The 23696-nt window shown below is 43.3% G+C and overlaps 2 protein-coding genes across 2 annotated transcripts in view; both read right to left on the bottom strand.

Moving 5' to 3' along the window:
- LOC143768962 (dorsalin-1-like) overlaps positions 1-12327 on the bottom strand; it is a 57676-nt gene extending 45349 nt beyond the window's left edge. Inside the window, exon 1 of the mRNA XM_077257570.1 lies at positions 12009-12327. Coding sequence (XP_077113685.1) covers positions 12009-12327 — 319 coding nt within the window. The remainder of the gene's footprint in view (positions 1-12008) is intronic.
- A 5252-nt stretch (positions 12328-17579) lies between these two features.
- The window catches only part of GDF10 (growth differentiation factor 10), a 30465-nt gene continuing 24348 nt past the window's right edge, over positions 17580-23696 (bottom strand). The window contains exon 3 of the mRNA XM_077251142.1: positions 17580-20462. Within this exon, the coding sequence (XP_077107257.1) occupies positions 20271-20462 (192 nt within the window). The 3' untranslated portion in view covers positions 17580-20270. The remainder of the gene's footprint in view (positions 20463-23696) is intronic.

The raw sequence follows: 23696 nt of genomic DNA, 5'->3' as shown, positions 1-23696 counted from the left end.
TGCAATGATGGTGGGGGAGGAGGAAATCATGGAGGTGGTGGAAAGGGAAATAATGAGGGGGGAAGAAATGATGGAGGTGGTAGAATGGACAAGGATGGTGGTGGTGGAATGCACACTGATGATATTGGAGGGGGAGAAAATGATTGAGGTGGTGGAATGGGCAAGTATGGTGATGGCGGCGGAGAGGACAATGATGATGGTGGTGGTAAGGGCAATGATGGGGATGGTGGGGAAGAGAAAATGATGGATGTGGAGGAAATGGCAAAGGAGGAAATTATGGAGGTGGTGGATTGGGCAATAATGGGTGTTCTGGGGAAGGAGGAAATGATGGAGGTGTTGGAATGGGAATTTATGGGGTGGTGAGGGAGAAACCAATGATAGTGGTGGTGGAGAAGGCAAAGATGGAGGTGGTGAAGAGAGCAATGATGGGGCGGGGTAGAGGAAAATAATGGGCATATATGAGGAAACAGTACAGAAGAATGGGGGGCATGTATGAGGAAACAGTATGGGGGAATTGGGGGCATGTATGAGGAAACAGTAATGGGGAATGGGGGGCATATCTGAGGAAACAGTATGAGGGATGGGTGCAGACAGTATGAGGAGCAAACGGGGGAATGTATGTGGACACAGTATGAGTAGCGATGTGAGCAATGTATGTGGACAGAGTATGGGGAGTGAGGGTGATGGGATGCGTGCAGTCACAGTATGGGGAGTCAGGTGAGCAGGCAGTGTAGAAAGTGAGGGGGTAAATATATCAGGAGATAGTATGATGAACAGGGGGATGTGAGAGGAGACAGTATGAGGAAGGAGGGGAATAGTGTGAGGAGACAGTATGGGGGGAGAAAAGTGATTGGGCACAGAATAGAAACTGAGTAGTGGGGTCGTAGCATAGAGGGACAGTGTAAGGGCACAGCCAGGAGGGGACAGTGTACAAGGAGGGGGAGTGTGATGAGAGAGTACAGTACAAATACTGGGCCCTATAGGGGGGACACAGTGTGAGAGGACAGTGTGAAGTGGGGGCCAGTTTGGAAAGGAGAGATCAGTGTGAAGAGCATGTACCATAAGAGGGACAATGTGGGGGTCATACTTTGTGCAGACAATATAGTGAGGGGCAATTTTTTATTCAGGAGCATTATAATGACACTTATATCTTTAAGGGTATCGTGTAGAGATTTTCTGCAAAAGAGCGTATAAGATGGAAGTCTGCAGAGAAGGCTGTGGATGAGAAAACTCATCATGGGGTCTGGACAAGATGAAGAAAAGAAGGAGAACGACTCCAGAGACGACGTCATCTATAAGGTACCTGGATGTAAATGTTATTTGTGATACTAACTAACTCATGTTTTTATTTATGCTAGGAGCATTAAAGGGGTTGTCCAGGTTTGTGATGAGGCTGCAATCATTCTTTGTGACTGCAGACTTCTGACTTCTCAGAGTGCGCACTGCAAGCTGTCAGGATTCTCTCGTGCTGGTGATTTACATACATGCGGTCACGTGCTGACTAGACATGTGTGGTCTCACTCTATGAAAATGAACTGAGTGAGGCCAGGAATGTCTAGTCGGAATGTGGTCAGAAGTATACAAATCACATGCTTGTGCTGACATGACTGTCCACCGGCAAGGGAGAATCCTAAAATTGTGCAGTGCATGAGTTGTGAGAATTCAGAAGCCTGCGATGTCAGGATTCAGCTCTGCAGGTTCCAGTAGTCATCACATGGACACATCACTCATATGCGATTTTCATACTTATGGTTCTGTGACTACGAGCTTCTCTTCTGCTTCTCTCAGTTTTTCACTGAACATTGAGAGCATTAGGGAGAGAGGCTCGTTGGTACATGACTAAGTGTGCAAATCGCATATGTCCTGGGGGGGCACCAAAATGAACTCTTGCCCCGGGTGCCAGAAACCCTAGATACGGCTCTGGCTTCTGTGGTGGAAGCAAAGCTGAACTTTGGGATCATGCAAAGCGCAGCTAAAAAACTCAGCAAAACCTGCTTTTTGTAAGTAGCTTCTTTACCACCAAGAAAGCAGGTTTTACCTGGGGAAAAAAACGCAGCAAAAACGCAAAGCGTGAACATAGCCTTAGGAACACTTTATCAGCCTCCTAATACAGGTTATCAATGATCCCTGGGCCCAGAAATATATCAAAACTCTACATGTGTTTCTTTAAAAACTGTTAAATGTGAGCATTTACAAGAGAAAATTGTCAAACCCTTTAAACTCTCAGCTTGTTGTTTGAGATAAAATTGTCACAGGTTTTCTATGAAATGAGGGGCAGGACACAATAACAGACGTCAGTGGCTGCTCGTGAAAGGTAAGTGTGAAGGACCTATCATCAGGTGAAAAGCGGCTGAGATCCACTCGTGGCTGTTAACAAGATAAATGTCACTGTCAATCACTGACCGCAGCATTCACCATGCGCTGGTTGGAAGCGCGTCACAAGTCCCACCCATCGCCGCCGCTGTCACATGATAATGTGGCATCGAAGGGTTGTCATGACAGCCAGGGGTCTGCAGAAGACCCCGTGCCTGTCATTGTGAATCTCCTGTGAACGCCAACCCGTGGGCGGCATTCATAGGAGATCTTCATTTTTGCTAAGGGCTATTAAATAAAGTAAAAAGTGAAAAAAAAGTTTTAATAAATATTTTTAAAAAACAAACGTTCAAATCACCCCCTTTTGCCCATTAAAAATATAAGAATTAAAAAAAAATTAAATACACATATTTGTTATCTCTGTGTGCAGAAATGTCTGATCTATCAAAATAGAAAGTAAATTAATAAGATAATTGAACTGCATAAAGAGAAAAAAAATCAAAACGCCATAATAATGTTTTTTGGTTGCCGCAACAATGAAATAAAATGCAATTTAAAATATCAAATCATTGTATCTACCCCAAAATGGTATCAATAAAAATGTCAGCTCAGGGAGCAAAATATAAGCCCTCACCCAGCCCCAGATAACGAAAAATGAGAACATTATGGGTCACGGAGAATGGAGGCAAAAAACCTTTTCTCATACAAATGTTGGAATTTTTTTCACAACTTAAAGAAATAAAAAACTATGTTTAGTATCTGCATACTCATATTGACCTGGAGAACCACAGTACCTGATCAGTTTTATAATATAGTGAACATGGTAAATAAAAAAACTAGAAAAACAATTGTGTAATTGCACTTTTTTTTCAATTTCACAACACTTGAAACTTTTTTTTACTTTCCAGTACATTATATGGAAAAATCAATGGTCTCATTCAACAGTACAACTTGTCCCACAAAAAAACAAGCCATTGTAAGGCCATAGTGAAGGAATTAAAAGTTATAGCTCTTGGAAGAAGGGGAGGAAAAAACTAAAATGAAAAACTGAAAATTGCTCCGGGGTGAAGGGGTTAAAGGATCGCTGTACGAGTGTATAACACAGCTAAGTAATCTCTGATGTAAAAATAGTGACTATTCTGAAAAAAGTTAATGAGTTCATAAAAAATACATAATTGCAAATGTAAAAACAGCAGGGAGGTTACATTTGTCAGTCATAGTTTACCTAAGATAATGGCAGTGCAATGAGTTGGTCGGGCATTGTTTACTTTTATACTTATCAATAGTGTTGAGCATTCCGATGCTGCAAGTATCGGGTATCGGCCGATACTTGCTGTATCGGAATTCCGATACCGGGATTCCGATACTCTTGTGGTATCGGGTATCGGGTATCGCAACAACATCAATGTTAAAATGTGTAAAAGAGAGAATTAAAATAAAAAATATCGCTATACTCACCTGTCCGACGCAGCCGGGACTTCAGCGAGGGAACCGGCAGCGTTGTTTGTTTAAAATTCGCGCTATTACTTGGTTACGTGAATTCCCGGCTTGTGATTGGTCAGGTCGGCCATGTTGCCGGGACGCGGACCAATCACAGCAAGCCGTGACGAAATTACGTCACGGCTTGCTGTGATTGGTCCGCGTCCCGGCAATATGGCCGCCCTGACCAATCACAAGCCGTGACGTCACGGGAGGCTGGACACGCGCCCATTTTAAAATGAGCGCGTCCAGCCTCCCGGCTTGTGATTGGTTGACCGCGGCGCAACCAATCACAAGCCGCGACGTCACGGGAGGCTGGACACGCGCCCATTTTAAAATGAGCGCGTGTCCAGCCTCCCGTGACGTCACGGCTTGTGATTGGTCAGGGCGGCCATATTGCCGGGACGCGGACCAATCACAGCAAGCCGTGACGTAATTTCGTCACGGCTTGCTGTGATTGGTCCGCGTCCCGGCAACATGGCCGACCTGGCCAATCACAAGCCGGGAATTCACGTAACCAAGTAATAGCGCGAATTTTAAACAAACAACGCTGCCGGTTCCCTCGCTGAAGTCCCGGCTGCGTCGGACAGGTGAGTATAGCGATATTTTTTATTTTAATTCTTTCTTTTACACATTTATATGGTTCCCAGGGCCTGAAGGAGAGTTTCCTCTCCTTCAGACCCTGGGAACCATCAGGAATACCGTCCGATACCTGAGTCCCATTGACTTGTATTGGTATCGGGTATCGGTATCGGATTGGATCCGATACTTTGCCGGTATCGGCCGATACTTTCCGATACCGATACTTTCAAGTATCGGACGGTATCGCTCAACACTACTTATCAATAATTTAATTACACTCACAAAAATAAATGGAGAACTCACAAAAATTAATGGGTTTCACATCCTTCTGTAACTGTGTGTATCAAACCATTGATAATGTTTTTTGCTGAGTTTTGGATTTGCCCAGAGTCAGACTGGCCCACCGGAGAACAAGAGGAGTCTCCAGTGGGCCCAGGCACTGACACCTGCTGGCATACAGCTGCTCCAGGGGCCCCCAGCCAGTGGCATGTTGCTACTAGCGGCATACCATGCAGCTGCTATGGGGCCCCTGAGTTAGGGGTGCCCCCCCCCAGTGCCAGCAGAGCAGCAGCGGGAGACAGGAGGCAGAAGCTTGTCCCTGCTGCTAAAGAAAAATTAATATTCACTCTTCCCTACGCCCCCATGGCGTGGAGAGGGGTGAATATTCCTTTCACTGCAATAGCTGGCAGTGTTAGCCGCAGGCTGCAGTTAACACACCACATGTAAACCTGGTGCGGCTGAACTGGAGGTTGAGGTGGGCCCCTGCAGGTGGCTAACACTGAGGGCAATCTGGCCTGTTTATCCAGCCCCTAGGGGCCCCTGGCCAGATTGCCCTGATGTGCGGCAGGCAGGGAGCGATGCCTGCAGATCCGCTGCCTACGGGAGAAAATTGCAGCAGAGTGGAGCTGAAAGGATCCATCCTGCTTCATGCCTAGTGCTTCCTGTCTGATACAGCAGTGCAGCTGGAAGACGTCAGCATTCAGCGCGTGGCTCAGCTGGAGAGGAAGCTACCGGCAACAAAGATGCTGCTGGGGAATGTGCGGAGAGGTGAGTGGGTCTGTGTGTGTGTGTTTGTCTGCGGGGGAACATGCAGAGAGGTATTTGTGTGTGTGTGTGTCTCTGCAGGGAAACGTGCAGAGAGGTGTGTGTGTGTCTGCAGGGGAAGGAATGTGCAGAGAGGTGTGTGTGTGTGTAGGTGGTGGAGAGGGCAATTATGGGGTGATGGAAAGGATGATGGGGGAGGAGGCAATGATTGAAGTGGTGGGGAGAAAGCAATGATAAAAGTGGTGGAAAGGGCAATGATGGTGTGGTGGGGGACAAGGCAATGATGGGAGTGGTGCAGGAAAAGGCAATAATGGAGGAGATGGAGAGGGCAATGATGAGATTGGTGGGGGAGAAAGCAATGATGGGGTGGTGGAAGCTGCGATGGGGTGGTGGGGCAAGAGGCAATGATGGAGGTGGTTGGGTGGTTGAATGGTCAATGATCTGGGTGGTGGAGGAGAAAACAATCAGGGGTATTGGAAAGGGCAATGATGGGGTGGTGGGAGAAAAGGCAATGATGGGGGTGGTGGGGCAGGAGACAATGATGGAGGTGATTGAATGGGCAATGATGTGGGTGGTGGGGGAGAAAACAATCATAGAGGTGATGGAAAAGGCAATGATGGGGGTTGTGGGGGAGAAGGCAATGATGGAGGCGGTGGGGGAGAAGACAATGATGGTTGTGGTGGAAAGGACAATGATGGTGGTTGTGAGGAGGAGACAATGATGGAAGGGGTGAAATTGGCAGTGATGGGGAGAAAGCAATGATAGAGGTGGTGGAAAGGGCAATGATGGGAGTGGTGGGGAGAAGGCAGTGATGGAGGTGGTGGAAAGGGCAACGATATGGGTAGTGGGGGAGAAGGCAATGATGGAGGTGGTGGAAAGGGCAACAATGGGGTGGTGAGGGAGAAGGCAGTGATGGAGGTGATGATGAGGACAATGATGGGGGTGGTGGAGGGGGTAATGAGAGGGGCTACATTATATTCTATGAGGGGGGCTACATTATATTCTACGAGAGGGCTACAATATGTTCTTTGAGGTTGGCTACATTATATTCTATGAGGGTTGCATTATATTCTATGAGGGGGCTACCCCAACCCCTGCTACATAATAAAGACGTGTACTACCTTATTATATAGAACAAAAGGACAAATGATGATCAAAGAGGCAATGATGTAAGTATAAAAACCACAATTTTATTAAATAAATACATATAAAAGCATACTACCAATTTTAGGGAAATGGAACTACTAACATATATCACACCATCACTAGTGTTGACGCACATGTCTGCCAGACGCACGCAGCCTGGTGACACAGCAGCTAAGACGCAATTCATGTAAGGGTAATTATATCTTCCTAGCATGTATAGGCCCAATGTGGTCATGATGTTTATGAGATAGGCTAACGTGATTGTAAAGTGTGATGGCATATGGGATAATAATTATGAGTTGATAATCACAATACATGTTTGTACTTTCTCAGTATTGCCTTCCACCTATACCCAATATGGGAGTTAGCTAGGTGTCACGTGGCGCTGTGCGTCAACACTAGTGATGGTGTGATATATGTTAGTTGTTCCATTTCCCTAAAATTGGTAGTATGCTTTTATATGTATTTATTTAATAAAATTGTGGTTTTTATACTTACATCATTGCCTCTTTGATCATCATTTGTCCTTTTGTTCTATGTAGTAGTTGATGATGGGCGACATTTATCCTATTTAAATGCATGGTTATAGATTATATAAAAAATACTCTATTATATTACCATGGTTTATTGTCATATATATTTGTGGATACCTTATATTATACCCTGATATTAGCGTGTTTTACTGCACAATCGGTGGTCTTGTACTTATTTCTCTGTAGCTACATAGTGGGCCCCAAGAATGATTTTCTCTGGTGGGCCCATGGTGCTCCTGTCCGATGCTGGACTTGCTCATTGCTTTCTATGGATGAAAAATCCTGTAAAAATGCTGAAAGAATTGACAAGCTGCAGTTTTCAAAAAGACAGACATTTTCCAGTTTAGTCAGAAGAAAAAAAAAATAAGCGGGTGCATGAGATTCCTGAAATTTCATAGCTTTTGCTGGTAGTGTAAAAAGCAGCTTTTAGCTAGCTTAAAAAACCACAGCAAAAACGCAACGTGTGAACATAGCCTTATGGTTACTACCAGTAAAGTAAGCAGCAAATTGGATACCAGTAAACTAAGCTGCATTACTCTAATTCAAGTAGCAACTTCAAAAGCAAACAACCCAAATCTACATTGCAAAATGGAGGAAAATAGGAAAAGGAGAGCAGGAAGGAGTTTAAAAGGGATGTCCGGCCTCAATAAAAACTCCACAGGAGCCATGGATGGGCTGCAAATAACAAGATGATGTGTGCATTGCTCACCAGCTGTCACCTTCTTGGATCCAGCACAGGCTGCTCCGATTGTCTGTGCTGGTAATGGAAGCCATGACGTTTCTGCTCTCGTGTGATAACGCCTCAAGGGGTTCATTCACACTGGCATATAAATTGGACGATTTTTTATCTGATTGTACTGAGACCAATATTATAATGAGGCATTGCAGATATTCTCAGCTGTGTTCGGCATGAGAAACAAAATCACACCACGCTGAGTTTTCCCTCCAAAATCGGTACAATGCGAGAAAAAAACGGACCGTCAACACCCGATTTTACATTAGAATTCTGCAAACAGTAAGTGGTCCTGTAAAAGATTAAAGGGACACTGTCACCTGAATTTGGAGGGAACAATCTTTAGCCATAGGGGCGGGGTTTTCGGGTGTTTGATTCACCCTTTCCTTACCCGCTGGCTGCATGCTGGCTGCAATATGGGATTGAAGTTCATTTTCTGTCTTCCGTAGTACATGCCTGCACAAGGCAATCTTGCCTTGCGCAGGCGTGTACTATGGAGGACAGAGAATGAACTTTAATCCCATATTGCAGCCAGCATGCAGCCAGCGGGTAAGGAAAGGGTGAATCAAACACCCGAAAACCCCGCCCCTATGTCTAAAGATTGTTCCCTCCAAATTCAGGTGACAGTGTCCCTTTAATAGCTGCTGAGTAAAAAAAGGGATATTGCACGGATGACAAGGGAGGAAAAAAAAGTCCCACTCTCCTGGATGAGACTTACCGATGTTTTATACACCACTGTGAGCGAACCCTAAGGCCCAAGATTAGCTTCAGCGGTCAGCCAACTAGAATGGCTCGTGATCGATTTTTTCTCTGATAACACACCGTTCATGTCACCTGAATGCTGCATCCAATCATAGACCTTAACAGTCCTTAGACAGAAGAACAGTGACATCATGGCTTCTGATGCCGACGCAGGCCACCAGAGCAGCCTGTGTTGTGCGACAGCAGGTTACAATACCTCACTTTATTATTTTGGACTGGGGTGCCAATGGTACATCAGTAACTGTCATTATGGGGCCCCCTCTACAGCTACACCCAGTAGCACCACACAACACTGTAGTTTTATAATTGATTGGTAATGGCTTCAGCAACTGTTAGCGGTTAACAGTGTATGGAACTGGGGACTGCAGAACAGCTCCTAGTCAAGAAGATTTGGCCTGGAGAGGGTGGATATTGAGTGCTTCTTTACACTTTCTCAGCCTGACTCTTAATATAATAAGAATAATATGTCACTAGTGCATCACGTGCATTATACCAAGAAAGCACTACTCATGTAGTGGTATTTGGAGCTAATTGCCCACCTCTATGCAGGAGCCCACCAGAGAATTCCTCTGTTCCCTTGAGGGAACTGATTGAGTCCATCTTGCCCTCCACACACTGCAGGTTGTCAGTATCAAAGGAAGCAAAGTAGCAGTAGAGGATCACTGAGCCACTATCATGCTTCACTTAGACAGGGTGTTCTTTTCAGTGTATGATTCATTCTTCCTCTTCCAGTCATACCAAAGAACCACAGGCCCGAAAAATTCCATTTTTTTTTTCATTCTATAGAATGGAATCACAAAATGTTTGTCGCTTATCTGTATGGTCTTGGGTATATTGTTGATGACTTTTCTTATGTTCTTGGCCCTGCAAATATGTACGTCTTGGAGTACAGACATGGAGACCATCAATGTTTATTATGCGCCTCCTTGGCAAACTAAAACCTTAGAGCCTGCTGCAACTAAATTTTACCTCAGGTCTTTTACAATCTTTTGAGGCTTTTGACTAACTGCTTCCTCAGGAATCTAGTGGCAGCTGGTGATTACTTCCTCTTTCTTCCATGTCTAGGTAGTGTAGTCATTGTTCCTATAACTTTGAACTTGTGAACATCCATTGCTTTTGCTATCTTATTGTAGGTCATAACAGCCAAAAAGTATGAAAGACACTCTTCGTGAAGGGGTTATCACAGTGAAAATTGCATTTTGTAGTAAATTTGGAGAAATCACTTGTTATGTTAGTTGTGTTGAGCTAGTGAAATTGCTCTCATTTCACGGGTTTATTGCAAACAGTAAAGTAAATGTTTCAGCACAGCCTAAGATGGAGGTGCTTAGAAGTAGGTGCCCAGACCTTAAATAGCAGTATAGAATATACTTAGCACACTCCAGTGAGTCTGATGCAAAAGGGTATTTAATACAATACATACAGTATCACAAACGTTTCGGCCAGCAAGGCCTTCATCAGTGTGCTATGTATAGCGAGGCAAGGGTATGTGGCATGGACCCTTATTAATTATACATTTGCATCAGGGATGGAGGTGAACAGGGAATCCTGTTAAGGTAGAGGGCTAACATGAGCCAGTCAGAGCCAGAGGAGAAATGAAGTGTGGGACGAGATGCGGTGTCTGACTTGCGGTGGACACCGTGTCTCGTCCCACACTTCATTTCTCCTCTGGCTCTGACTGGCTCATATTAGCCCTCTACCTTAACAGGATTCCCTGTTCACCTCCATCCCTGATGCAAATTTATAATTAATAAGGGTCCATGCCACATACCCTTGCCTCGCTATACATAGCACACTGATGAAGGCCTTGCTGGCCGAAACGTTTGTGATACTGTATGTATTGTATTAAATACCCTTTTGCATCAGACTCACTGGAGTGTGCTAAGTATATTCTATACTGGTTTATTGCAAACAGCAGAACATTTGTAAATTTTAATATACCTGGTTTGCAATGAAGACTGAATCATTTTGATTTCAACTTTTTAGGGGGTGCAAGGATTTTAGTAGAGTAGCTCTAGTGTCAAGACGGTCAAGTTGCCTCTGCAATGCAAACCTTATAGATTTTGCTTTGCAGCCCATGAACTTCAGATATATCTATGTTTAATACCGTGTTAGGAAACAGTAACATTAAGAAACAGTAAGCAATTTAAAGGAACAACTTTTAGGCATAATATAAGTTTATAAAGTTTATAATATTATGGATAATGACAAGGATTTATAAATATAGAACAAAAAATCTATTATCATTATATTTTAGGTAGTATGTAGAAACATGGCTGACATTGTATATTGTAGTGGTGGGACAGATATGGTATTTTTGAAATTTGCTAAAGCATTCAGTGATGTCCCTCATGTATACCTAAGTTAGTTCTGTTGGTTTAGAAAGCATCATTTGTGATTGGGTTAATAGCTAGCTCAAGAACTGATTCCAGAGAATAAACCCTATAAGTGATGTACCCCTAGATACCAGGTGGGGCCACTATTTTCCAACCCATTGATTAATTATATAAAAGTTAGGAATATTAAAATTGTTTGTATGTCTCTAGTTACAATTAATCTACATTCACCAGATGTTATAGGGGGAGTAAAAATGGGAGAGTCACTTTAAGAGAAGATCTGAAGGAGAATGCAATGTCAATCTCTGCTCCTTAGGTCAACATTATGTAATTTTGTATCCAAAGAGGTATAAACTCAAGAGAGAAGAACATGTTTGCTTTACAATTAGTACAACCTTATTTTATAAAAATGGAGAACATTATAGAGCACCAATTCTTACATTTCCAACAACATGCACTGGAGCTGAAAAAGACGCAAATATAGTGAACAGAACAATTCAGAAGCACAGAAAATTTTAATTTGAGCGAAGCTTAGCAGGAGAAATTTAATGTCTTGTGGATAGCATTGCAAATTATAGAAATGCATAAGAGACCCATTAAAAAATATTATGCTAATTGTAGGAATACTTCACAAAACAATCTTCAAAAAAATAACCAAAAGCTATAAAGCTGTGGAATAATCAACCCTAGGAATTATCTTTAGACAGATACTTTGTTGAAAACAACACAATGCAGAAAGTTGTAATAAATATTTTATTGGATGTCTATTCAAGGGTGCACAGTTTTTTTTTTTTTTTTTTACTGTTTTAGGGTAAATTAAATTCAAGTCTACCCTTACTATTGGTAGTCAAGAGTTCAAAAGAAGTCTTCTCTTCACCATTTAGTGATACACCTGTTCTCCGGCTTAAACTGGATGGTAGAAAAGGTTACCCCTCTCCATTAATATATAAATTTCTAAGTAAAAACATTACAATTCAACAATTGAAGCATTATGTTATTAAATTTCAGGTTGCGTGAATAAATACATAGGTATAGAAGAGTAGAAGGTATATTCACATCAGCCATACAGAAGTCACGTCCTACCTTCAACATTAAAACTTCGTATTATGTTGGACACTGGCATAGACGTCCTATCATCTGCGTATCGGTTATAGAGATCAATCATATACTGAGGAAGCTTCATTGGGGTCTTCTCTTGAAATAAAAATCCTGTAAGGTTCAGACTCTCTTTAAGATGTTCTTCAATGGTTCCATCTATGGAGCTCAGAATTCCCTCAGCTTCTTCTTCATGATGCGTCAGAAGATCTTCCTCTACTCTTTTAGGCAATGGTTTGTTCAAGGTAAACTTTGCTAGGAATATAACTAGAGAACACAGAATGGGTAACCTGACATACCGCATCATATTTGGATTTCCTCTTAACGTTGGAGCTGCTTATATTATAATCTCAAGATTCCTCCAGTGGTAAATCAATTTAGCAGGAATAAACCAGGCAAGGCTCTTCTTTGAGTTATTTTTCAAGCTACTATCCTGGCAGTTATGAAGCAGACCAAAGTGCTCACTGTCTCTTATCTGGGGTTTCAATTGCAATGTATCAACTGAGCTTATCACACTGAAGTCCTTAGTTAATGAAGATTCTATAAACATGTTGAACTGGTGTGGGGCATGAAGGGAGGCCCTCCATATATTACATGGAAGAGGCTACTGCTTAATTAACTGTCCTTGACCAAATATCCGCATTCTTGATTTGTGAAGTTTCCTAAAACTTTGTTTATTCCACTAGACATGACGCCATCCATCATCTTTGAAGGGTTTGTATCCAGAAATAAATATATTAAACTATTTATGGAGGATTAAAGCATAGATTTTCAAGCATACCTATAATCAAGCATTATTTTCTATTTTTTTTCTTTGAGGACATGAAATTACTAAAATTTCAGCCTTGCAGGACTAAGAAATTTGTAACAGGGTCTTCTACCTTATGTAAGTTATATTACTAGTCTCCTCATATGGTGAAGACACAATAACAAACTGGGGTTCTTTATTGTCAAGGGTAACATCTATGCAGAATATGTTTGTACACTGAAGACATATTACCAAGATCCAATAGGGTATTTGTGACTCAAACTGCAGCGCCCCAGAGTCCTGGTCGTTGCAGTAATGTCATTCTTCCACCAGGGTGAGTGATGTTACGTCTGAAGGCAATAAAGGAGATCTCTTTACCAGGTATCACAAACCATACACCACACTTCACACTCCAGTCCACCAGGGGGAGCTATGCTATTATCTGTTAGGGCACTCCTCACAATTAGGTAAAACTGGTGGGCTGGATAGGAAGTTAGGCAGAAGCTGACTGGGCTTCACCCAGGCAGCACCATCGGGCAGCAAGAGGGGAAGGAGGAACATCAAAGAGCTGCAGACAGAGGGGTCCCTGACAGGGGTGGGATCCTGTCAGAGGCCTAGATAGAAGACCACGGAGCGGCGGCTGCCCAACGTGCGGCAGCAACCTAAGGAAGGACACGAAAGAGAATTGTATTGTAGAGGGTGAGAAACGAAGTCATAGCACAAGGAGAGGAATCCAGAAGGAGTTCTATCCTGCAAAAGGCTGCCTCCTTTCTGAGGCGCAGAATCCGGTAGCCGGAACACCGAGGGAGTAATCAACTCCAAGTCTTGCTCCAGAGACCGGCAGGACAGTTAATTCCACGTTAGCTGCCCGACCCATACCCAGGAGGCACGGTGGCAACTTGTGGGGGCCGGGGCATGACAGAGTCCCTGTAAAAAGCCTCAGGCCACCAGTCATATGGGTTTGTCCTATCCATTCCATCTGGGGGACAGAGAGAGAGAAATAACATCTAGAACACCAACATCAGTTGTGAGGACCTTACCGAGAAGCTCAGCAGGGAGGTACTACAACATCCAGGCGCTAGAGGAAGGCTACTGATTTCCACCTGGATAAGGGGACTCTGGATTTGCCTTCGGACCGGCCGGACTCTGCCTACCCTGTGGTTGGTACCCTGGACTGTGGATGCTGAAGCCTTCAGTAAAGGTAAAGAGACTGCAACCTTGTGTCCTCGTTCTTCACTGCGCCTTACACCATCCACCATCTACACTCTGGGAAGCCCTGGGGATACACTTCACCTGTGGGAAGGTATACCATCTAGCTGCCATTACATCACCCTAGCGGACCCGAATACCACAGGTGGCGTCACAAACATTATCCCTTTAAAGACCTTTCCCCCATTCACAACGGACGTCCCTAGGGCCACGGACCGGGTCAGCCACCGCCGAGAACCGAAGGAGCCGGTACCGAGTACCCCACGGCCCTACTGGTGACGCTTCAAAACCATAAGAAGCAGACTCTTGTGTTAATTGATTTGCTCCAAATTAACCTCATAAAGACTGAGTCGTAAATTTACCTCACTTTGTCCTGTGCGTAAATTCCGCACTATTGTAAATTCATGGCGAAGGGTTAAAACTTTTTGCTCCTGCAAAAATAATGGCAGCAGTAGGTTTGTGTGCCCAGGTGTCGGACACAGGGATCCTGGGGAGAAGACAGAAACGGTTTGCTACCACTTGTCTTTTTTTTCGCTGGCTACAGAGCACTCAATAAGTGCTGTGTAATGTACAGAAGCATTGGTGCCGCTTGGCAATCGGTGGAGCAGTCGTGATGTGCGCTGTCGACATGACATGACGCTGCAGCCAAAACACAAACACCGGAATAATGGCCAGTGCTGGACCCAAGGAGGGTAAGTACTATCTGGCTTTATGATTTTACATAACTTCTAGCTTTAATAGTGGAAAACCCCATTACCTGTCATTAAAGGTATAGTAGCAAACCTTGTAACTAACCATTATCAGTAACTGAGTTGCTTGTCCTAAAAAAATAATTTTCATCCAGCAGAACTTAGCTGTTCCAATTGTGTACCCTTCAAGCAAGTGGGCTTTTCCTTAATGTACTTGCCCATTTTTGTTTTGGTTGTGTTATGCCCATATTTAGTAAGATTCTAAATGGACTAAGCACAAATGCATACATGTAAGGAAAGGAATGTATCAAAAATGTTAGTATGTAAACTAAGTGTTAGTATGTGAAAGTGAAAATATTTCCCAATGTAGTCACAAAGGATAATAATGCAGCTGGTCTTGACAGGCTACAGCCATAAGCAATAAAGGGACACTATCACTTCACAAAACTCATCACGTCATAGTGACATGCCAGAAGTTTTTATTATAGGGGGTTCTGGGTAGTGAGAAGCTCCAGTATTTCTTAATCCCTTCACGACATATGACGTACATGTACGTCATATATCGTGTCCAGACTCGCATGCCATGCCCACATCTTTCCCGGCAGATGATGGCTGATTTAATCAGTCATCACGTGCCTTTAACAACCGTGAGTTAAATGTCAATCACTGTAGTATTTGACGCAAGCAGGCAGGGGGGAGCATCATTCCACCCATCCATCCATCATCGGATGGGTTGCCATCACATGAGTCATTGTCATGGGTTGCTGAAGACCTCCGTGCTGGTCATGACAATCCTCATGATGACAGAATAAATGGTGAGGAGTTGCAATTCTAGATGCAGCCTATAGACTAGACTTTTTTCCAGCTCTTGACAATTCCTTCAATTACTTTATTGTTATAGTTATGTCTGTCATATCTATCATACATAAAGAGTAAGAAAAACACACAATAAACAAGAGTAAGTTTTATTAGACCATGTGTACTATAGAAATACTTTAACATTATTCGAATGACATAGGCAGAATACATATTATATAGTCATCTAATAAAAAAATATTCCATACGTATTATTAATAAAGAACATAAATTACATCTTCAGAGCAGTGGGCACAATGCAAAAAATCCTACAAGCAATACATCTAGTAGTGACCTAACAGTAATAGAAAAGTGATTAATCCAATATACACTGTGTAAAGTACCAGCTGGGCATTACTACTGGTTTATATTAGGAGCTGGCTTGTGATATGAACCCATGTCTATGAATTTATACAATAGGATAGGTGATTACTTGTTTTCACCAAAGAACTTCTGTAAGTATATATTTTCTATTGTGTAATAGTCATGGGACAGGGAGGGGTTAAGGGGTATTTCCTCATCATGACATTATAGTAAATCGCCAGTGTCCTATTTACATCATATTATAAAATATTCCTACCTGGAAAAAATGAGATACTGCTTAAAGTATATCCCGACTGTTAACAGCATGTCATTTTAGGTCCCAAAATCGGTGCTCCATTCTTCTACTTTGCTTCATTTCCGCAGCATAGTCAAATCCTGGCTACCAACGCGCGCCACTAGAAAGAGCTGATCGGCTTACTGTTTGCTGTTTTACTACTGATATAAAGGGGTTGTCCAACAGTGAAATACTTGTTTTTTTTAGTAATTGATTAAAAATAATAAACAAAGGCATACTCTCCTTCCAGCCTAACGGTTGCTGCACAGGCTGCTTCGAAAGGCTCCGCCAGCTCTGGAAGTCTGTGATTGGCTGCAGCGGTCACATCGGAAAAACAACGGGTGCTGTGACTTCTGAAAGGGGCAATGCTTCCTAACTTAGTGTAAACCTCCAAAGCAGCCTAAGCCGGATCCGCTGGGCGCTCTCAGGTGAGTATGCCTCTGTACACTATTTGTAATCAATCCATAGCAAAACTAAAAAAATACTATTGGACAACCCTTTTATACTGTAACTACACTTTAAGATGTTTCTAATATGTGGCAGGCATGGAAAGCCGCTTTAGTCTGATTGCTGGGACCCCACAGATCACTCAAAAGACTTGTCAGAACTGCACATCCCAGCAGGCAGCTCCTGCACGAGTGTGCGTACAGCTCCTGCATGAGTGTGCATACAGCTCCTGCACGAGTGTGAGTACAGCTCCTGCACGAGTGTGAGTACAGCTCCTGCAAGAGTGTGAGTACAGCTCCTGCACGAGTGTGCGTACAGCTCCTGCACGAGTGTGCGTACAGCTCCTGCACGAGTGTGAGTACAGCTCCTGCACGAGTGTGCGTACAGCTCCTGCACGAGTGTGCGTACAGCTCCTGCACGAGTGTGAGTACAGCTCCTGCACGAGTGTGCGTACAGCTCCTGCACGAGTGTGCGTACAGCTCCTGCATGAGTGTGCGTACAGCTCCTGCATGAGTGTGCGTCCAGCTCCTGCATGAGTGTGCGTCCAGCTCCTGCATGAGTGTGTGTCCAGCTCCTGCAAGAGTGCGAGTACAGCTCCTGCACGAGTGTGCGTCCAGCTCCTGCAAGAGTGTGAGTACAGCTCCTGCACGAGTGTGCGTACAGCTCCTGCATGAGTGTGCATCCAGCTCCTGCAAGAGTGTGAGTACAGCTCCTGCACGAGTGTGCGTACAGCTCCTGCATGAGTGTGCGTACAGCTCCTGCACGAGTGTGAGTACAGCTCCTGCACGAGTGTGCGTACAGCTCCTGCACGAGTGTGCGTACAGCTCCTGCACGAGTGTGAGTACAGCTCCTGCACGAGTGTGCGTACAGCTCCTGCATGAGTGTGCGTCCAGCTCCTGCACGAGTGTGCGTACAGCTCCTGCATGAGTGTGCATCCAGCTCCTGCATGAGTGTGCGTACAGCTCCTGCACGAGTGTGCGTACAGCTCCTGCATGAGTGTGCTACAGCTCCTGCATGAGTGTGCGTACAGCTCCTGCATGAGTGTGTGTACAGCTCCTGCATGAGTGTGCGTACAGCTCCTGCAGGAGTGTGCGTCTAGCTCCTGCACGAGTGTGCGTCCAGCTCCTGCATGAGTGTGCATACAGCTCCTGCATGAGTGTGCATCCAGCTCCTGCATGAGTGTGCGTACAGCTCCTGCATGAGTGTGCGTACAGCGCATGTATGGGATCAGTAGAGAGTTTATGAGCCTATACACGGCCTGAACTGAGCACCTGTGTAGATCAGTGCACTTTGGTGGTGGTCTCAGGACTCGAACCGCCCACTGATCATCAGGACATTTCAGTGCCTAACACATATTAAAACACATCTTAAAATACCCCCTAGATTTTGATGGCAAGCGTTGCTGCATTAATGCAGTAATTTTTCACTTCTTGGGGAAAATATGAAAATGAATACAACAAATTGGAGAGGCAAAAAATGAATATTATTTCACTGGTTAATAATGCCTCTTGAGGCCTGGTAATTAATAGGTTAATATATGTCGTAAATCATCCGTGCTCACTCTACAGGTGGCTGACAGCAGCAAGAATGTTACGGTTTATAACAGTGCCACTATAGCAATACTTTAAAAGGAATCCATCAGCAGGTTTTTACTATGGAATCTGAGAGCAGCATGACGCAGAGGCATAGATCCTGATCCCAGTGATGTGTCACTTACTTAACTGTTTGGTGTAGTTTTGATAAAATCCTTGTTTTCTCTGCTGTAGATGTAGCAGTGGTCAGAATGCTGAGCTGTGTATAACCCCGCCCACACCAATGATTGACAACTTCCTGTGTACACTGTACGTTTTTCACAAACTGCCAATCAATGGTGAGGGCGGGGTTACACAGATGAGCTGAACCGCCTGGCATGCAACATCAAGTCCTGCTGTGATAATCTCCTGCTGATAAAACACTGATTGTATTGAAACTACTGCAAGCTGCTAAGCAAGTGACACATTCCTGGAATGTGCCTCTCTTCCCCTACTTTACGGTGTTCTCAGATCATACAGAAAAAGCCTGCTGACAGATTCCTTTTAAGAACATATTATGAAGCAATTTAGGCTAGGGCGGACATTTACTTTACACCAACCAGATGTCTACGTCTGTACACAATTAATTAGAGGATATAGTAAGTCACATAAAGTAAAACAATGCTTAGATCAACCATCTCTCAATATAGCGAGTGGGGACAGCCATATCATACCTTCTTCTGAGGATGTGAATGCGTGTGTAATATGCGTGTATTACAACTCCATGCAACCTCCAATGGGGCCTATAATGAGGCATGCTATGAGCCATACTGTTCCTTTATAGAATATTCTACTATGAAATGATTAGGATTACCTCCAGGGGAGAATATTTCTATAATACCGCATATAGAGCACTGACTAATAGGGAACACAAGACCTCATTTTTACGGGTCTGACTGCTGAGACCATTTTATGTCATGTAATATTGGATGTTTTATAGAAATTATATATATATTATTAATAATTAAAAACAACTGTACAGGTATAATGCTAAACTATAAGTGCTAAGGGTACAGGGGTGCATCTATAAACCTTAGGCCCGCCTATAAACATTAGGGCTTGTGCACACGTTGAGTATTTGTAGTGTTTTTTACAGTGCTAGCAAATTGAATGAGATTTCTGAAATGCCAATGCTGCCTTTTTTTCATTGCATTTTTTCAAATCTGTAGCACTTCAATTATTTCAGCATTTTTACAGCGGCTTTCGTCCATTTAAATGAATGCATTAAATTTCAAGTAAAAACACATCAAAAACACAAATATTGTATGCTGCATTTTTACTGCCAAGAGACACGTATTTAGTGCAGGAAACTCCTCTGCAAATACTCGTGTGCACATACCCTCAGAGCAAAGGCGTCCAAAAGGGAAGTTTATATGTACGGGGGTCAGAGATGATGTTGGGGAAAGTGCTTGATGGCTGATTACCTCTCTCCCCACTTAAGAAGAAGACTTGAATAAAGAAATAAGACAATCAATACTCACAGCAACAATTCCCGATCTCTCCCATAACGACGTTCCCCAGTCCCCCACCAGTCTCTACTTTCCAGCTTCAGTAATAGTGTCCCACCTCAAGGAGAAGAAGTAGAGACCACCAGGAAACCTGGCAGCGTAGACATGGCAGTGGAAGGGGATCACTGCCAGTTTGCATTAGAAACTCAGATTTATGGCCCACATAAAAATATCTTGACATTATTCAGCACAACAGATGTCCATAGTTGGAGGTAAACCTTGACTTTCTATGGAGTAACCCTGCATAAAATATCACTGCAAACAATATGGCTGTACAAGAAATATATACTATACACATGGAACACACAGAATCGGCATCACAACATAAAAAGTAGAAATCCACTCCTGTAAAGTGTAAGACAAGAATGCCATCTCCAGATCAGGTTCATTCATTTCTCAAGCTGTAGGTGTATGGTTCCTTCATACCACGATGTCACTGAAGGAAAATATTGGGGAACTATCCGCATCTTTCCCAATATATTACGTTTTTTGCTTTTTTTCCTTCCAAAGAAAATCCATTTCCTTACAATGACACTTGTGTCCTGTCCACCGTGACAAATTGTTAAGGAAAGACGAAAAAAGAGGCTCTGAAGGCCTCAGCATTGTGGTGGACCTCAGCACTGCGTTATCTGCAGGAACAACTCTCCACTGACATATTGGGGTACACTTTCAGTACCACATTTCGACCTTCATCCAGGAAAAGGACGCTTAGGGAACTCATTCTTTCAGGTGTACAGCACGGTTCTGGGACACCAGGGATGATGCCAACAGCCTTGACTATGCTCTGTATTGTTGCATGGTTCGAGGGGCGCACCACCTGTGAGAGAGGAGCAATAGAAAATCGTGTAAGACTTAAAGTGGTAACAAATGTATTCTTAAACCCGTATGAACATTTAAAGGAAATGTTCAAAATTCTAGAAAAAATTGAATAAAAATAAGAACACATAGATTGTGTCTGGTACTACACATAAATCCTAATTACTTGAACTGATATGAGATGCAATACCAAATATACTTGATAGACAAAGGTGACAAAAATTCTGTAAAAATAGCCCTGATGTGAGGTCACATACCATCCTAGCCAACCTTCTTGCACTTTCCTCTGACAAGTCTAGGCTGTACGATCTACCCTGTGCTACCCTGCTTAGTCACTGTAACCTACTGCCTAACATCTGCGAGAAGCAGCTACAAAATCAGTCAATAGAGGACATTTAAAGGGAATCTGTCAGTAGGGTCAACCCTCCTCAGCCATCGATATGGGCATGTAGGACATAGGAAGCTAAATAAAATGATACCTTGATATCTGCAATCCTATGTCATATTCCACAGTAATCCCCATTTTTCTAAATATGTAAATGAGCTGTTAAGACCTATGGAATGGACACAGATCTCCCCGAGAATCTGCCTCTAATGACCATGACTAATGTGACATTACCAGTACTGTTTTCCAAAGATGTAGCTTTAAAGAGTGCCTATTATCTGAGGGTGACTTCCTTTTTATAAATTAAAAAAAACAAACAAATTGGCAGCATGTCATATAAGAATCCCAGAAGTTTGGATTTTACTTTTTTTTGAAAGTCGGAACCTTTAGACAGTGATTAGGAACTATTTACTACATTTTTGAATCAGTCATATTTTGATATATCATTTGTGTGTGGCTGCCCATTGTTTTCTTCAATAACTGATAGGCACTCTTTAGAGCGTTATTTCTACAAACACATTTTTTCATAAGCACAGTAAATGCATATTTATTGTTAAACAGGACTTTTCACCAAATTTTTCATGTTGAACTGGACAAACGATGTAATAGTGGATGCAGAGAAGAGTAAAATGTTTATGTGTTTATTTATTTTCTGGTTGTTAGATCTGGAGTTCAGAAGGTCATAGCTGTATCATTACATCTCACACACTGAGAAACCTGCTCTAAGCTATTGTTGGGGTATGTTCTTTCTCCAGTGTGTTGCTGCCTTCTTATCATTGGTCGGCATCATACAGGTAGAATAAATACATGCCCCCACCCCCAGTGAAGACTATCTAATAACACGCACGCAACTTAACAAAAGGTAATTCACTAGGTGCAAAGGCTTTGATTGCTAATATCTTTGCAACAGCAAGGCAAAATAAATAACAAAAGTAAAAAAAAAGATTTAGTTACTTCTCTGAATCATCATAAAGCTAATTTAAGCATAGAATTCACCTTATGCTTCTGTGTACTCTCTGCTCTTGTACAGTACCCTGACTGGAAAATGTTATCTTCTGCCATCTACATCAGTGTATCTGACAATGTGTTTTTACATATTTGTTAGATGATTTCTAGACGAGCTCAACTTTCCTGCAGTCCTCTGGAACAGAGGTTGTGATTACTAGGCAGAGCTGAGCTGTGTTACTTGACTGCTCCTGAGAGATCAGAGATGTGAAACTGCAAATGTTGCTCTGCTGATGCATATAACAGAGGATTATCTTCTGTCATATGTATCGACAGAGCAGCTTTCACATCACTAATCTGTTAGTAGCAGTCAACAAACACAGTTCAGCACTGCATTGCCTTGCTATTGCAAGCTCTGTTGTGGAGGGGTGCAGGAATGTTGTGCTTTTCTTGAAATCAGTCAGGCAGGGGATTCTATATAAGGATACAGTGTACAGGAGCACAGAGTGTAGTCTAAAAGTAGATTACACTATGTCAGTGCAGGAGGCAGGAATCCACCTGAGAGAGACTGCATTAGGGATAATTGTCCAAGAGTACAGGATCTACAGCAGGATAGTTCCAATGGCAACTGGAGGGTAGCTAAAGCCTGGAGGGCCATCCTTTGGGAGGTAGGGGTGATATGTGCAAATTAGGGCAGATCTAAAAAGAAAACTTTAAAAAAACTGAAAAATACTAGAACAAAGGGATATACATGTTTACATTATTACAAAACCACATTGTGATTTTGGAAATGACTCCAACATCATCATGTGCCATTTAGACTAGCACTAGTTTCTTTAGTTTCCATGCCAGAGTGTGACTGCTGTCTCTTCACTCCCTGTAGATAAGCCCCCTGCTGATTTTTTAATGAAAACTTTAAAGGTAACGTGACTCTTGTACCAACATCTATAAACAAATGATATGGCTGCATCTGTCTTTTCAGGCTAATTACAGGCAACCCTATTGTGTGGGGAAAGTTTACAATATATATTGATACTCATTCTTTCAAACTTCTTTTGCTTCATATCCAAATGACCTTGACTAATTGAAAAGGCATGTACTACGGGCGAACCAGTCATGCCAATCATGTGTCCACTAAGACATGACTATAATCCCTATCTGTCCTGAGGACTCATAATTCTAAATATTTTTCTCTCCACTGGCTAACACGGTACCAAGATATACCGTATTTTTCTGACCATAAGATGAACTTTTTTCCTCCAAATTTGGGAGGAAAGTGTGGGTGCGTCTTATGGTAGTGATGTAGCATGTGGGGAGGGGGGTAGCAGCGAGTGGGATCACACTGTTATCCCACTTCAGGAGGCAGAAAAATGTCCCTGCTGCCCAGAATCAGCGCTGGGGAAACCATGTGGTCCCGATGATTAAGTGCAGTGAATATTCATTAGCTACTCCCCGCCCACTTATCAGCTGAGCAGTGAGCCAGGAGCAGCAAATGAATACTGCACTTAAGCAGGGACACACATGGCTTCCCCAGCGCTGATTACTGCAGCTGGGGAGATCCATGTGTCCGGGGAAGGAGGAGGCAGCAGCAGGGGCCAGGGGAGAGGAGATCGCTGCATACCTGCCTGGGCTGGACGCTGAGTGCTGTGCACAAGGACCTGTGTGATGTCAGAAGTGGGCGGGCTGGAGCATCACATGGCAGCTCAGAGCCCTCCATCTTCTTGACATCATCACAGGTCCTTCAGACTCCCCACTAGAATCTGCAGGCTTCCTCTTATAACCTGTGCTGTGGAAAGGCAACAAGAGGGAGGGCTCTGTGTGTGCAGCCATGGGATGCTTTTACCTCACCACAGTGGCTGGCTGGCTTCCACAATTAAGAGGTTAGTCTACAAAACACAATAAAGC

This window comes from Ranitomeya variabilis, chromosome 4, assembly GCF_051348905.1.
Source record: "Ranitomeya variabilis isolate aRanVar5 chromosome 4, aRanVar5.hap1, whole genome shotgun sequence".
Lineage (NCBI taxonomy): Eukaryota > Metazoa > Chordata > Amphibia > Anura > Dendrobatidae > Ranitomeya > Ranitomeya variabilis.
This window is presented reverse-complemented; position numbering and strand designations above follow the sequence as displayed.